This window comes from Protopterus annectens, chromosome 4.part1, assembly GCF_019279795.1.
Source record: "Protopterus annectens isolate FY-2018-M chromosome 4.part1, PAN1.0, whole genome shotgun sequence".
Lineage (NCBI taxonomy): Eukaryota > Metazoa > Chordata > Ceratodontiformes > Protopteridae > Protopterus > Protopterus annectens.
Genome location: NC_056734.1, coordinates 1,006,434,863 through 1,006,452,059, shown reverse-complemented (window position 1 = coordinate 1,006,452,059; position 17,197 = coordinate 1,006,434,863). Strand labels below are relative to the sequence as shown.

At 38.5% G+C, this 17,197-nt stretch overlaps 1 protein-coding gene across 1 annotated transcript in view; it reads right to left on the bottom strand.

Moving 5' to 3' along the window:
- The window catches only part of DLG1 (discs large MAGUK scaffold protein 1), a 3,205,960-nt gene that overhangs the window by 463,164 nt on the left and 2,725,599 nt on the right, over positions 1 to 17,197 (bottom strand). Inside the window, exon 22 of the mRNA XM_044070715.1 lies at positions 6,052 to 6,093. Coding sequence (XP_043926650.1) covers positions 6,052 to 6,093 — 42 coding nt within the window. The remainder of the gene's footprint in view (positions 1 to 6,051; positions 6,094 to 17,197) is intronic.

The following is a 17,197-nucleotide window of genomic DNA, read 5'->3' as shown; positions in this document are numbered from 1 at the left end:
TCACTGCAATTTAACTGATCAAAGTACGGCATATCATGCACATCTGAAAGCTTTCGATTACCAATGGATTTGTGATGCTGCTGAAAATTTTTTTGTAATCTATCTATAGCATACTTTGATATCTCCCCTTTTTATACATGTTATGGCTTTAACCACAGATGCTCCATTGCTCCATGAATATATATGCAGTACATTTTGTTCTCTTGCCACAAATGAATTTTTTTGCTAGACCTCTAAAAATAAACCATAAACCTTGCCTATGACAAACTGTATATGTTGGACTGACAGGTATGTCTCCCAAAGATGATCCCTTCTCTGCAAAAGGCTTCTCATCCATGTCAGCACAGCTCATCCCTAACTCTTATTCAAGTGTAACATGGGCCAATGAACGGGAAATTGTAAATGTAAGTCTTTAATGGACAGAGGTAACCTGTGAACGCTTGATGTGTACAAGCCTATATCATAACTATAAAATTCCTTGGGGGTATTGAAACGTCAATAATATTTTGTTAAATTTCGGGTAAGCTCGGCTAGGCTTACAATGGCTCTTGGACAATAGAATTCTTAGGTGGTGCTTAGGGTATCTGCATCAATTCCAGTATTTATATACTGTCAGAAGGCAAGTTATCAGTCTATAGTTCTTAGGATATCCTGCAGGTTCAGTTTTAAGGTATCATTTTTTTCCTGTTACTAACCAGGCTGGTGTCTGTTCTGGATGGGTATACATATAATTTTTGCTCAAGGCCAAATCTTCGTGCAAAGATGCAATACCTTTAAAAAGGAATTAGGTACTGCGTCTGAGCTGTAGTTTTTCCAATTGGGAGCTTTTCACAATTTTGTCTCAATTTCTCTGACTGTTACATCATCCCATTTCATATTTTCTATATTACAGCTATTTTAAAGTTTATTTTAATCTTTCTATCCATTCTTTATGTATATCAGTGTCTTTACAAAAAGTTCTCCAAAATGCACCTTTTCTTGCGGTGTTTCTGTTCCTTCTGCTTTTTTTCACAATTTAAAATCTTTTTGGGCCATCGAATTGCTTACTTTGCATTTTTCCTTTACCTGCTTACATTCTAAGCTTTTCTGCTTGTGCTTGTATTTTAGTTTTTTATTGGATATACAGCAAGACAAATGCTGGTTTGCTGCTTTTACCCCATCTAGCTAAGTCATTTTAATGCTCTGCTCCCTTTTCTATATTCTTCCAACAAAGATACTTCTAATTTTGATTACATAATATTCTCTATTCAGTGTTTCCATGGCAGCATTCCACTTGTTCCTTTCCTTTTGTTTCTATGGTAACACTATCTGCTATTAATTTAGCTACACAATATCATACCCTATTTACTTCTGTTATATCACACAAAATTCTCTTACTAGTCGAGATTACAGGGATCATCCGTTTTACCAGTCTTCCAGCAAGCTGGGTCTTATTTACTTTTTGTATTCTATTTCTTTCAACAAGTTTAATATGTTTTTTCATCGTTATTAAATCAGGCAGGTAGACGCAGTGGTTAGCGTTGCCGCCTCACAGCAAGAGGTTCTCCCGTTCGATTCTCGGCTGGAGCGCCTTCTATGTGGAGTCTGCATGTCCTCCCCGTGGTCGAGTGACATTAAAGACATATAGTTAGGTGCGTGTGTGAATGGATGTGCCTTCTTTGAAGGTTGGGCGTCAGGCTGGCAACTCGGCACCATAAAAATCCACTGCCAATCATCAGTAGATCGGCGTTCATCTGTGATGACCCCTAACTGAGAAAAGCAGTTTCCTGCTCTTTTTCTAGCTGGGCAATTCTAACTGGACTTTTAATTGAATCTTCTACAAAAGATTCCAGAAAATTGCACTACATCATTCTTCAGATGCACCCTGTTCTATTCGCTGCTTCTCCATCTGAGGACTTACTGGTCCAACAATGTTGCTATACTGCCTGTATCAGAGTTTTCACACTAAATCCTTCACTTTGTAGATGGTCTATCATTTCAGTATCTAATTCACCCATGATTTTTTACATTCCCCCTTACATTTTATTTTTGCATTGCGAAATCTACCATATTACTGTTGTCAATGCCTGTAATTCTCTTCAAATATCTTTGGAGCTGTAATTGTATTGAGATGCTTGGCTTTCTTCTTTACAGAAATATTTCACCATACGCATTTACAACTCCAGAACATATGAAGAAGATCCGCTGTTTGATCTGCACAGTATGGACAAATTGGAGAATTCCTAGGGTTAAATTTATGTAATCTAAGATGTGTGTAATATGCATTGTTCCAAATCATCAATTGCGTGTACATCAGTTTATGAAAAGAAACTGATTTCCTAGTTATATCAATTGCTTTTAATATCTGATTGTCTGTTACTGTTACTTTTTTTACCCAATACTCTGAAAGCAAAATTTTGTCCTGAAATTTCAAATCCTTAATTAATTTATACGCAGTTGCTATAAATTTAGTGTCTTGTTGGATAGCTTGCCACATTTCAGAGCACTTATCCACAAATCCGGCTGCAGGTTTAAAGTTCCTAAAGCAGCTCAAGGCAAGTTCTTTAACTTGTCTCATTATAACAATGTAACTTCTAGGTAGATTCATTTCTTGTCTAATTTGTAAAGCCGATAAGTCAAGTTTATTAAAAACATCAAATAGAGTCAGATTAAGTATTAATGGAAATTTGCTGAGATCGATCAGCTGATTATTTAGTTTAAAATTAGGATTCCTGTGGAAAGGTTGAAGAACCATCATATATTGCAATAAATCTACGGACTGAAATAAAGTTTGCAAAGATGAGACACAGGTTATTATGTGGTCCATGACCCCATATTTTATCAGACTAATTTTGTCCATAAAGGGCAATGCTTTAGGATTTATTTTCCTATCCAAAATATGCTTATGATTCAAGACCACCCAAGTTGGTATCCATTTTGTATTCGTTACATCATAATTAGCAATTCTTAAAATTTTATTAGCGTTTACAATCAAATAATATGCTTCAAAGTTTGGTAGCTCAAGTCCCCCTCTTGTTTTAGGGGTCATTAATTTCTCATAAGATATTCTAGTTCTTTTTGGGTTCCAGATAAATTTAGCTAGATCTTTATGCATTTGTTTAAAAACTGTTTTTGAAATTGATAATTGGGCAGACCTAAATATGTATAACATTCGTGGTTGGAACTCTCTTAAAGTACAACTGCAAAAGATGGGTTATCAAAGTTCTACACTGTCATGGGAATTTATGATTCTACACATTCCTCCAAGAGAGCTTTCCAGATCGCAAACTATTATTTGTATGAATATTTTTTTGCTGATGAAACTCTATATAGCCACAAATTGGCTAGAACCACATAAGACATCATGGAATAATTTTAAGCTTGTGGCTATAAAGCATATACTAGCACATAAATTACTTCTGAAACAAACTAACAAAAATATTAATAACCCGAAAATATGGGAAAAGGTCTTCAATATTATATTAGCATGATACTGATTTTAGGAATATATTAAATATAGGAAGCATTTCATGTAGATATTGTATAAATGGTTTGTAGTAGTTATAGTGTATTATGTGTGTGATGTTTATTGTATTTTTGTAATGTTTTTGGAAAATATATTTCAATAAAAATTTATTATGGAAAAAAAAAAATAAATAAAATAAATATTTCACCATATCAGCTTTCTTTCTCTCCCATGTCCAGCTTTCTTTTTTCATTTTACATCTTTCAAAAACACTTTTTTTAGTTGTTTATATTACATCACTTCCTCTGTACTTCCTTTTTCAGGTGGCTCAATATTTCTTCATCTAGTCAATGTTTTTTTCCCTGATCTGTTGCAAGAAGGATCTTAAATTATCTGTAGCTTTTAACAGCTTTTTGTGCAACTATTCTTCCTTCCTTCTGATTTCTCTTACATTGCCAAATATATCCTCAGTCTGGAAATTCCAGGTTTTTAGAGTAGTATGTAAATCTCTCTCTCTCCTCAGCAGTCCACTATATTATATCTATGCTATTAACTTGCTCTCTCAGATTTTTGTGGACCACTTTCTTCCTTCTAATGCATGCAATCTCTTGCTGAACGTACTCAATTCCAATGGCAGGACTGTTTCCATGTTGTGAGGATTCTGTACTGCCTTTGCTTCAGTCCAGGCACTGGTGTGTACACTAGGAGTGGGCAATTTTTATCCTGGGACCTGTGCACCCAGTCTTTTATTTTTGACCTACCTTTGTCACAGTCCAATATGAAAGTCATTTCATGTATTTCAGTCTGACACAGGTAGCCTCATGACCAGTCTCATGGTGCAACTTGGGTCAATGGGAAAGGATGCTCACTGCTTCATCTAGCATAGCAGCCCAAGTATTTCCCACTGAAATGTCATTCACGCAAACTGACATGGCAGGAGGATCTGTAATTTGGGAGCAATTGTACACATACTGTGCTGTTCTGCGAATAGTCTAGCAGAGTCAGCTGATTTATTTTTTACAGTAAAAAATCACATGGTGTTTGAGTCCCAAAATGGGAATAATTAATATTTAATAAAAATAAATAAATAAAAGCCAATAGCAATTACTGCAGTCAAGCATTCCAGCACCATGAGCTGCTTTTGAGAAAATTCTTTTAGGTTTGCAATCATTAAACATCATTATCACCTTTCCTTCTGTAGATAAGGTACAATAAGTTAATCTGTGACAAGCAACAAAACTAAATGAATGATTAATCTCACAAAACATATCAATTAGAAAGATCCCAGATGTTCATAACAAAAAAAGATCTCAGCCCTAAAGACCATGAGCTATCAAGAAAGGTTATAAGCTACATCCCTTTATTCAGGATATTACAGACTTTTGAGTACAGATCTCAGTATTGATTACTGGGCGTTAGAGATCCAGTTGTCCTGCACATCCTGTATCTTTCCCAGGTTTAATGGCTCCACAATTACTAGAAATAAGAACCTAAATCTTAACCAACAGATACATAAAACATAATGGATGGACAAGTTTATAACCCAGTGCCTCACAAACATCTGGAAAAAAAAACCTCCCTTGTACATTAAACAGTATGGCTCACTGTCTTCTTTTGAATATAACCAAGATTAGTAGATGGGTACCCACAGATTTACTCTAAGACTGACTGGTATGTTTCTCCTGGAGAAAGGAGGAGGTGCGGCCTAAGAGAAGGTACCATCAAGACACAAGTAATCAGAAAACTCAATATACTTTACTTATCTATGAATCTACAAACTATACTTTACTTATCTAAAGTCTTGCTTAACTGTACCTTAAAGTGTTTTCAAGAATTTTGGACTCTTTTTTTTTTTTTTGCATGGCTACTAGATGAAGTTCATTGACAGGAGGACAATAACTAAAAAAGTGACTTATTTTGCTCTGCATTTAATGTGAATAACAGACAACCGGCATGGAATTATTTATTCTTGCTTAAAAGTCTTACTAAACCATTTGATTTTCATCAGTATATGGACGTTTACTTCATTTTACTGATTCATTTTACAATATCTGCTTAATTCAATTCAGGGTCACAAGAAAAGCAGTGCTTAGGTTTAAGCACTTTACTTTTCCTGACACCAACAGCAGAGTTCATTTGTTGCTCTAGAAGTCATGACAGGAGGACAGAACATTTTACAAATATTTGCACCACATAAATGTTCAAGATCACGTTAAAGTAAGTATAAATGTATCCATATGCACGCAAACAGAAACCTTCAAACACGGGAAGTGTTGCTCAGAGGAAAAACAAATTCATGGGGTGAGCATCAGACATTGCTAGACTAAGAAGGTTGGCTTGCAGTTCTTTTCGTGGATATTCAAACCAGATCAACTAGACAGAGAACACTAACAATCCTAACCACAAAACCACATTGCTGCACTTCTGATACTACAAAAATACTCAGTAATTTGCTGCATTTTCTAAAATTACTCATTTACTAGTGATCACCATAATGAAGACTGTACCTTGTGTAATTCAATGCAGGCTACAAGATGAGGAAGGAAAGAGCAAGAAAACAAATCATGTTTTACTGAATGTGAAAAAAAAAAAAGTAAAATACTCACGGTAACTACTTTCGCTATCGCTGGCATTAGAGGTTACGTGCTCTGAAATTAGAGAATAAGATATGAGTAAAAACAAAAACACAAATGAAACAAAACTAGAAACATGAAAACTTTACTTAAAAATTACACTGAAGGAGGTAGCTGAACAAAAAGAGTATAGTGGGAATCCTGCCAAACTTCAATCAAAATGGAACATATCTGCTTCCATTTCAGAGCAGCAGCTATGCTTTCTTGTACCTACATGCATGCACCTAAGCCAGTATGTGATGAATGCCTACATACATGCAGGGAATTATATATATATACACACACACACACACACATATATATATATATATATATATATATATATATAGAGAGAGAGAGAGAGAGACACACACACACACAAAAAATGAAAATGTAGCATCTGTATGATAAGCATACTCGAGTAGCCCATACCCATCCAGCTAGCTACTGAACCATATGTACCGCCCAAGCACTCTTCTTTCCTATCTCAGACCCCTGTTTACATATCACTTTTCCATTCTAGGATGGTGCTGTTTATGATCACTTATCCTGCCAGGTAAGTTCTGAGGTGAAATTATCTAATGAAGATCACAAACAACGGACTTCGGCGAGTCGGGAAACTGATATGCACTTACAACTCTAGCCATCAGATCAGTCTGCATTAGCAGAAAGTGTCCTGGCAATACCAGTGCTGAGATACAAGTTTTCGTCAGATTATATCAAAGCTTTAAAGTTCATGAAACATTAAACATTACACCTCATTCTGGAAACACTATTCTTACTGCTCTTGCTCTACTGCACACCCAGGAAGAACATGTTTCCTACTGCACATACACAATGAAGCTTTACTTATTTCAGGCAGGCTGGCCACCATCCTGAAAAGCTGATAATACATTACCTGCTGCTGGGAGCTTGAAGCATGTAAACTGACAAATCATTTTGTAGTGGTTTAATAAAAACACTCTAGCTATAAGTTAAGATGCATGACATTGAGGTGCACTGCATTTTATACACAAATCTGCAAAACTCTCTTCACTAAAACTGGCACATTACATCGCATAAGCACCTTCAGCATACCTACACACAGCTTTAATTCACGTTTGCACAGTGTGTAAATGGCTAAGCTGCATCTTCTGTGACCACTTCCTGCAGAGCTTAAAAAAGTTCCATCATTTTTCAGCACTGGCTAATCTGTCCATGCCTCAAAACTGTTATGATTTTTTGGTTTCAGATTTTGGCTTGATCCTCCTCTTTTTATAAATTTTCTTCCTATTTTCCTACTAAAGATAAAGCTGTTTAAGGTCATGTACAAAAGTTATGTACTTACCACAATAACAGATCCATGCTGTCTCATTTTCACCCAGTTCAACCTCTGAGTTGTCGGGTCAGACACTGGTGTCTTTTTTTTTTTTTTTAAATAAAGCTGTGGATCCCAGGCTCACCCCCCACCCCACCCATAAATCCCTCCATTCCACTAAAATACCTCAGATGTAGTTTGCTGGCATATACCCAGAAACTATTTATATTTTATAAATAAAACATCTAGATGTTAGGGAACATATTAATATCTATAGTTTGATACAGCATGGAGAATTTCAGACAACGGTCTGAGATGAGGTCTAACCAGATACCAGAAGCTATCAGTGACAATATTACAAAAAAGGAGGGAGGAAGGGATGTTGAATTGGATAAAAATGAGAGCACTTATCTACCACTATGGTAGATGCATAGCTTCTGTATCTGATGTCTATATTCATCCCATTTCATCGTTAGGACAGATTCCCAAGCTGAAGAACACCCTAGCATCAGGGAAGGACATTCCTGAGAATGGTGGAACCAAACAGAACGTGACCTGGACTGCACATCTAATTTGTAATGGGATACAAAGGTATGGACAGTTGACCATGTTGCTGCTGCACAAACGTCATGAATGGGAAACTTTCTTCATAATGGCTATAGAAGTAGCCACAGCACTTGTAGAATGAGTTTTTGGTTTTGTCTGTAAAGGCAAACCCAATTTATTAAAAACAAAAAAAAATGCAGTCTGACAGCCATTTAGAAAGTGACTTCTGAAATGTTTTTACCCAGCCCAAATCTGGAAAACGATATGAATAGCTGATGTGACTTTCTGATATCCTTGGTTCGGTGTAAGCAGAATTTGAGCCATCTCTGAACATCTAGTGGGTGCAACATATATTCTTCTTTGTTTGAGAATTTGGGGGGAAAAGACTGGCAAGTCAATTGACCGATTTAGATTTGTTACAGATGCCACCTTTTTTCAGAAAGGAAGAATTTGTTCTCAAGGCCTCCCCTCTGTCTTTAGGAAAAAACATATATAGTGCTTTGCAAGACGATGCTTGCAATTCCGAAATTCATCTAGCAGAGGTAATTGAAACAAGAAAAAAGTTTTCTATGAAATAAACTTCAAATCTACTGAAGCTGCTGGTTTAGAGGGTATTTGTGAAAAGCTTGAAGCATAACAGTAATATCCCACAAAGGAGCTGTCTCTCTTATAAGAGGTCAGAGTAAGAAAGTGCCCTTGAGGAAGGCTTTTGAGACTTTCCGAGATGCTATGGAAGCGTCATTGTGCCCTATGTGAAAATCTGATTTGGTAGTCATCTGTACTTTAACATTTGAGAAACTGGACCCTTTCTAAAACAGCTCATACAAAAAAATCTAAGGTCGACAGGAATGCAGAGAAAGGATCTAACCCTTTTGATGAGACCTGAATAAAAAATTCTTATCACTTGCTTTGAGTTATCTTTTTGGTGGATAGTTTCTGAGAGGCAGAAATAATGTGGACAACGAAAGAAGACAGCCTGGCATCTCTGGCTATTGTTAGAATTGGAGGAATCACGCAGTTGAATTTAGGGCTTTTAAATCTGAAAGACAATTCAGATGTGTAACTCATAAGGTCTGGATTCAATCCAACATCCATGGAGAATGTATCAAATGAGGCCAATGGAAAGGGAACTAAATCTACCGGGGTGAAAAAAGACCAATGAGATCACTTTGGTCTTGCACCTTCTGGCTTTCTGAATGAATTTTGTTAATAGTGGTATCAGAGGAAAGGCACATAGAAAAACTGGAGCCAGTTGTCAACATCTTCCCTCTGTGACTGTCCTTGTGGAGGGATCACTGCAAAGTAACTGTTTCCACTTGTTTAAGTATGAGGCAAACAGATCGCAGCAGGGTTGACCCCAACAGCAGAAAATCTGTCTTGCCACTGTCTGATTGCATGACCCTCTTGAAGGAGAACTGATCTGCTCAACATGTTTGCTGACATATTTGACATCCCTGGGATGTGCACTGTTATCAGAAAATGATGGGAAGACATTGGCCATTGCTACACTCTCACGTCTTCCTAGCAAAGGGGGTACAATCAGGTTCCCTCCTGTTTGTTGATATACCAGACTACCGTCATGTGGTCTCTCTGAATGGAAATCACACCCTTGGAGAGGGAGTCCTGAATGCCTGTCATGCTAGCCCCCCCCACCCCAGAAGGGACCATCCATAGTTACTGTGGCCTGAGGATTCAATAGGCAAAAAGCTCTTCCTTCCATTACCGATGGGGAGGTTACCTATCATTTGATATGATCTCTGCAAATCTGCATGTGGCGAATCTAGGTACAAAGGGGTTGAAGACTTAGCAACCACTGAATTGAGAGGGTCCACTGGAATACTCTCATGTGGGACCTTGTCAGGAAAATTAATGCAATAGTAGACACCATCATACCTAGCAAATGAAGGATTAAAGTTGCTTGAGAAAAGGGATACTAAATGACCTGTGTGACCACTAGATGAAGAGACAGTACTCTAGTGTCTGGAAGCTTAACCTGAAGGATCATGTTGAGGTTGCATTCAAAAAAACTATGTATAATCCCCAGTTTCTGTACAAGATGGCACAAGATGTCCCAAATGCTGAACCAGAAGATCCCTGGAAGTAGTGGTGAGCAGCCAATCCTATAGGTACAGGGACACCTGGATCCCTTGTAGTCTTGAGATGAGCTGCTGCATATGCCACAACTTTCATGAACTCTCAGGAAGCTGTGGTGAGAGCTAAAGGCATTTCTTTGAAGCAGAAATGAATAGCTCCCAGCTGGAAATGTAGAAATCTCCTGGACTGCCTCTCTATTTTTACGTGATAGTAGGAGTAATGAAGATCTACAGAGCGCATACAACTGTCCTCCCTCAGAAAAGGCAATATGGATAGCACCATGACCATGCGGAACTTTGTCTGTCTTATGAATTGACCAACATGACTTGGGTCTAAAATCAGCCTGAGGTTCCCTGTCTTCTTTGGTACTAAAAAGAACCTACTTGGTCTTGGGGGACCTATTGGATGATACTTTTTTTCTAGCAACTTGAAAATCTCTGTTGCTGCAGATTCCAACTGACTGGGTAAAACATTGGGAATCCTTTTCTTCTTTAGGGCATAAGAAAAGGGAATGGAATAGCCTCTGGTGATCATTCTTAACACACAGGAATCCATTGCAATATTTTGCCAGGCTTGGGGGTGCAATGATAAATGCCTCCTAACTGCCTCCACAGGGCGGCAGTTGGGTAACTCTTCAGGCGTGCTAGAAAGGTTTCTCGGTAAATAGAACATGTAACCCATGGTTGTGCCGTCTACCTTGCCCCCAGGGCCACAGACATTTCAGTTGCTTCCCTCTCTGCCATGGGGGAGGGCTGTTTCCAGGAGTGCCTGGTGATAACCCTGCGACTTTCTGAACCACATCTTACCTGGTTCCTAGAATAGGTCCTTTGAGGGGTACAGGAGTGGATCACTACAGCAGACAGAGTTTTGCCATTCTGTTCACTCTTAGTAAGTGCTTCTATCTTTGGAACTGAAAAGTGTGGAACTAACAGAGCACTGATGAAGGACATCATAAAGCCTTCCACAAAATCACACAGGCACATCCAAGCATGCCAGTTCATGGTTATGCTGGTGCCGCCATCTAAATTGGAAAGCAGATGCATGGACACATTACACAAACTGCAGGACTGTCAGTTTTGAGGCCACTGTCTTCAGAACATCCACCTGTAAGTTAACAGAGAGGGAATTGGTAAGCTCCTTGATCAGTCAGGTCTCTCTGAAGACATGTCATGTGGGTAAGACAGTTTAGAGAATTGAGTGCGAAGATCGCTGAAGTATATGCCCATTTCCAGAATCTGTCCAATGACCTTAACTCCCTGTTAGGAGGATGGACGGAAGAACTCTCCTAAGACAGTTAATTTTTATTGGCTGCCACTACTACCATGGCATCTACTTGTGTACCCTTGTTCCAGTACTTTGTCCTTCAGGGCTACAAAAATCCTACCTGGTATTTTGGGGATAGTTTCCACTATATCAGAGTCCTTCCATGCCCTGTGTGCCACTAGGTCTATGAGGGCACCAGCGGGTGGTACTACCCTAGACACAGATGAGCCTGTACCAAAGACCTCAAGGGACACATTCATCTGGTGAAGCAGTTTCAATGAGCCGACCCCCCCTGTTGCTTCATCAATTCTGGGACATTAGCAAAGGTAATGTCTTCGGCAGGGGACCTCGGAGGAATCTTTACCTTCATCTAGATCTGTCTCTTATGTGACAGACTCCGGACAGGAGTATAGATGACTCCTTTTACAAGTCTGTTTTCTAGGACCTTGTCTTGGGGGAATCTCAGGAGACAGGTCCAAATCAGACTGTGAAATCAAATATACAGTATGCTCTAGGCCTAATGGGACTGACTGTCCCAGTTGATTTGAGTGAGTGAATTGAGTCACAGGATACAACAGTTGATGAGACGGAATTGAGCTCAAAGGTGGCATCTAAATTCTTAACCTAGCCAAAACCCTTTCAAAGGCCTTGAAAGCTGAGGCCATGATCAGAGTTGAGGGAACATCCCTCCTAGCTGAAGGTGGAACAATCTCAGCCCTGACCAGGGTATGCTCCGAGGTGACCTTCAATCTGAGCTATAAAGAGCTGAACCCCAGAGAGGAAGAGAGAGCTCCAAAAACTCTGGATTTGATTCCACCCCTGGGACCATGGCATCAGCACTTCAGTTCAAAGACCTCTCTCAATCCCAAAGAATGGGAGTCAACAGAGTAAGTGATGTTGAGGGAGTCAAAGCTGCCCAAACTGTTGCCTCTGACTGAAATGCACCGGGCGGTGGGGGGGGGTATGTGAACCCGTAGGGAGTGCCCAAAGGGGACAGTGCTAGGAGAACCCCTATAGCTGGATTTCTGTCCTCAGTTTCCATATCATTCAATCAACGAACATTTGATGAGGCTACGGGAAGACTGGACAGACCTCGAAGACAATGCCACCAACGAAGGTATGGAGTACTGATATTCTTGCAGAATTGGGGAGTGGAGTCTATGACTCACATGATCAGGGGAAAATTTTGTGTCAGGTGAGGGAGACTGGATCAGAGTAGTTGACAGATCATACTTCCTCTGAGTTTTTGGCGCCAGACCACAAAGAATCTGTCTGATCCAGAAACCCTTTTCTGGTCTTTTCTGCTTTCTCCTCCTCAGATCTTTCCTGTCCTCCTTTGGACTTCACTTTTTTCTTGTCCATCTTCTTACCATGGGAAGCTGAAGCTGGTCTGGAAGAATGAGAGGTGAAAGGTTGAGAAGCAGGCCCTTGTTGATGGGGAAACAAGCCTTTTAGAATTAACTTCTCTTTGTGGCCCTGAATGCCTCTAGTCCTGAAACAGGCAAATATCACAATTGACATTGTCAAACAATAAACACAATGAGTGTGGGTCTTTAATATCCACAAGTCGTGGACTTTTTAAACCCTCGGATTTTGTCAGACATTAGAAGAAACAATGACAAGAATTTTATTCTCTCACTTATGCATGGAAATTAAAACTACTCTTCTCCAAATAAATATCAGAAAACACTTATCGAACTACCTAAAATGTAAATCCTATAAACCTAAGCAAGTAAACCGACAAACAGAAAACACGCAAACTGTAAAACTCTATAAACATCAACTATCACCTAAATCCTACTCAAAGACTAAAAATCTATTTGTAATAACTACTGCTAAAGGTAAACTAGTAATATAAGGTAGGGAAGGAAAAATTATGTAAGAAAAATGTGACTTATCCTACAGAAAATCAGAGCCCTTGGAAAACCATTTGAAAAGACAAGGTGGAAAACGAAATCTGAGTATTTTAGAAGAATGCAGGGAATTATGGGTAGGGGAGGAGACCAGATGGCATGTCTTTGTTCTGGAACAGGCTACCAGGCATGGAAACTGAGATTTTCTGCTTTACGTCTGGTAACATCAGAATTCGCCAAAAGCCTTTAGATAGGTCAAAAGTGGAGAAAAACATAATCTTGCCTATTTCTTACACTAGTTTATCCACTTGAGGCATAGGCTTGAAATCATATTTGGAGGTACCATTTAGTTTTATGAAGTTATTGCAAAATCTGATAGATCCATCAAGCTTTGGACTAGTGCAATGGGGTTACTCATTCCACTCACTTGGGGATTCCTCGATCCCCAAGTTTAAACATTTTTTGTACCTTTTCCTTATGTGCTAGGCACTAGGCATCTGGTATTCAGTATTATTTTATTATACTTGGCCCAGTTACAGTGTTCTGACAGGATTAAATTAGTCCTGCTCAGCAGCTCTGAAAAAATATCCCACCTCCTCAACATAAACACCTTAACCTCTTCGTTCTGGGACAGTGACAGTATCTTACCTAACTTGACCTCAGGATAAATTGTGGGGGCCTTAACAACTCCTGCAAACAAACAGTATATATATCAGCTTTTTTCTGATGTTTGCTTCATGACATTTATTATGTGATATATCTGTTAATTTCCTTTTCCCCTAATGTCTTATTTTATAACTTACTTTTCTAGAACATTAAAATATCCTTGTGACTTTGTAAAGAGCTTGCACTCAGCAGTGGGTACCAACACAAGTACTATGTCCCTACTTTGAAGTCTCTTAAGTCATACATTTCTGTTGTATGTCTTTTGCTGTGTTTTCTCTGCCCTTTCAAAATGCTTTTACTAAAAGGCACTATTGTTTGTAACCTCAAAATGCTCTATCACACTTTTAAATGTAGTATTTTTCTCCTTCTACATTACTTTCACTATATCCATCAAGTTTAAGTGCCTGTGGGATAACTGTTCAAATGGAGTAAATCTAGAAAAGGATTGGGGGTACACAAAAGGAGATATACAAAAGCAACTGGTCCCAGTTTTTTGGCATGCTGTCCTATGGCTTTCTTAATCATAGTCAAGATTTGATTAAAGCATTCAACTAGCCCATCTAATTATGAATGGTATACAGATGTCCTTAGCTGCTGTACCTTAAGGAACTGGCAGAATTCAGGCATTACTTGATGTATGGGTGGTTTGGTCTATAAGAATACTCTGGGGGAAAATCAGCCCACTTTTTAGCTATAAATTTGCAATTAACTGTTCGTAAGGCTACTGACTCAGGAAATTTTGTTTCACAGTAAATTATTACCAGTACATACTGATGACTTTTGCTGTACTTGACAACTGGACTTGCAATGTCTATCACTATCTGCTCAAATGTGATTTCTACTATAGGCAAGGATATCAAAGGGTTCACAAACCCTGGGTAGGGTATTATCTACAGATATTCTGGGCAAGCTCCACAAAAGTTTACTATTACTTTAATAACACCAGCCTAGTAAAATCTGACAAAAATTCTGTCCTTTGTCTTGTCTTAGCCATCCCCTTGACGACCACTTCATTATTAGTATTTTAAATGCTTTGGTACAATAACAGGCTCACTATCTGCTCTCTTTCTTTAGTCACCATGTACAGCAAGACATTTTGTAATTTAAAGTATGGATATGTAAATGAAGGTGCTCTTTCCTGCCTCCCCTACCATTCTTCCAATATTTTCTTCAGTTCCATTTAGGTTATTGCCTTTGAAAAACTGATATGGCTTATTGGGAGGTCAGCCAGTTCAGCATTACTTTTGTCAGTAACCAGACGAAGTGGAGTGTGCAGACTTTTCCCCTATAAGGACAAGCTCCAGCTATTTATTTTTGCAGTTTTTGATAATTTTGTGTGTATCTGGACCTTCCAAGTCCATAGTCTTTTAGGAAATCTTCAGTCAGGTGTAAGGATAGGACCCTGGCCAACTCCACTTGAGGCCAATTTTCTGATGTTGCATACCTTTTTCAACAACACTAAGTAGGCCTCATCTTCCTCCTCCTCCTCCTATCATCATCTCAGCGGCTTCAATGGGATGTCAATTTCTGGAACCCAATGCAAGGTAGCCTACTAACTTACTAGGAGGTTTAGCTATTTTTTGCAAGTTTTGTAATGTGCTGATCCATCACAGCACATCACTACGAAGAGGCACACTACCTCAACAGCTATGAGAGTTAAAATGGGAAAAACATGACAAGTAAACCTGCATGCCTGTAAATTTTAATCCTGATTTATTGACAAAGTGTAAAGGAGGAATTCCACTCCCTACTGTTGTTACTTAGTAACGGAAGCCACATTATAACCATTTACCCAAACTACATTTCTGGCCGTGGTTACAGAAAATCTCTAGCAACAAGTGAACTGCCATCACACAGAGAAAACGTTATCCAAAAATGAACAATGGTAGCTCAAGATAAAGCACTATGTACAGACTCAACAGAAAAGTGAGATATGCAGACAGATGCAAGTTCTGCAGTTGAAAACTAGAATCAGTTGCACATCTCATTTCTGGCTGTGAGATACTGACAGCTGAGGGTTTATACATTGAAAGACAACTATGACAAGACTGGTACTTTGGGCATTTTGCAAATGCTTCAATATATAGGCAGCTGTAAAGAATTGGAAACATGAGAAACAAAGAATTACTGAAAATGAAGCTTTGATCACATGGGATGATTGCAGAACAGTTCAGAAAAGAATAAAAAAACTAAATATTATAGGCAAAAAGGGAATAGTGGTGTATTTCAACGAGACAGCTACACATACTAACTATAGTGTGACGCAGACAAGATAAAGTAATAGAATACCAGGACATACCAGGATAATTAAGGTGATGTGGAATAAAGTTACTATTGTTGGAACCACCATGGGTAAGAGTGACAAGAATAATAAAGAATTTTCAAGCATAATTAAATATGCTACCAAAACAGGTCACTTCTTATAAACTAAAGGACAAGTCGATTATGGATGCATTGCTGGTGCTGAAAACAGCAATCTTATCAACTATCATAAATTGAGGCAGTAGTAATTTCATGAACTTTAACTGTGCCCTGAAGTAGGAATGTGGCTGATTTCTGTCTAGGAATTAGCAACTATTAGCATAAAGAGAAATTAAAAAAGAGAAAATTGATGTCACTTCAGTGGCATAAACAGTTAGTAGTCTTCCACAGGCCCCCAGATAAGTATCCTAGCATCCTACCCTAAGCAGCAGCTTCAGTGGTCAGGGTCAGTGTTATGGATCCAGCAGGACAAAGAACAATCGCTTTTAACAATTTATTGGCAGCCACTATGAAATACTGTATGTCGCAGTAATAATTACTAAGACAAGCCATAATGGCAATGGCCCTTGAATCCACTTATTCAATCTTTGAACATCAACTGAGTTTTGCACCTATGACACACCAGTAATAAGACTTATGTTCCAGCTACCAATGCAACAGGGGATGCAATAAAATCAAGAGAAAAAGACCTGCTTCGTGAAAGGCAAAACCAGCTCAACTCAACAACACGAAATTATGAGATGATAAAATGTTAAATGTATTTCAACAACATTAATCTAACATTAAATGAGTTGGTGAGTTAAGGATGTATTTTAATAAGGTAGAAATATTATGTTTGGTTGTGCTTGTTACATGTTAACTCCTATTCCTTCTAAAGGGGAAAAGAAGAATCAGTTAGTAATGAATTTATTCTGAGGAATGTCATCAGTAAAGCAAGTGGATTAACGTTTCTAACACAGGAAACATTTGGACATACTAGGCTGTTAAGTTCTACCAGGTGATTACTCCACCTCATATCTGGTCTACCTCTGACTGGCTCCTCCTACTCAAGATGAAAACAATACTAGCTACCAGCAGTGTGTCAAATGAATCAGATGACCAAGTATCTATTTATTTTGCTGATGGTACAGACAAGTTAAACCTTTCCTATGCATCTTAT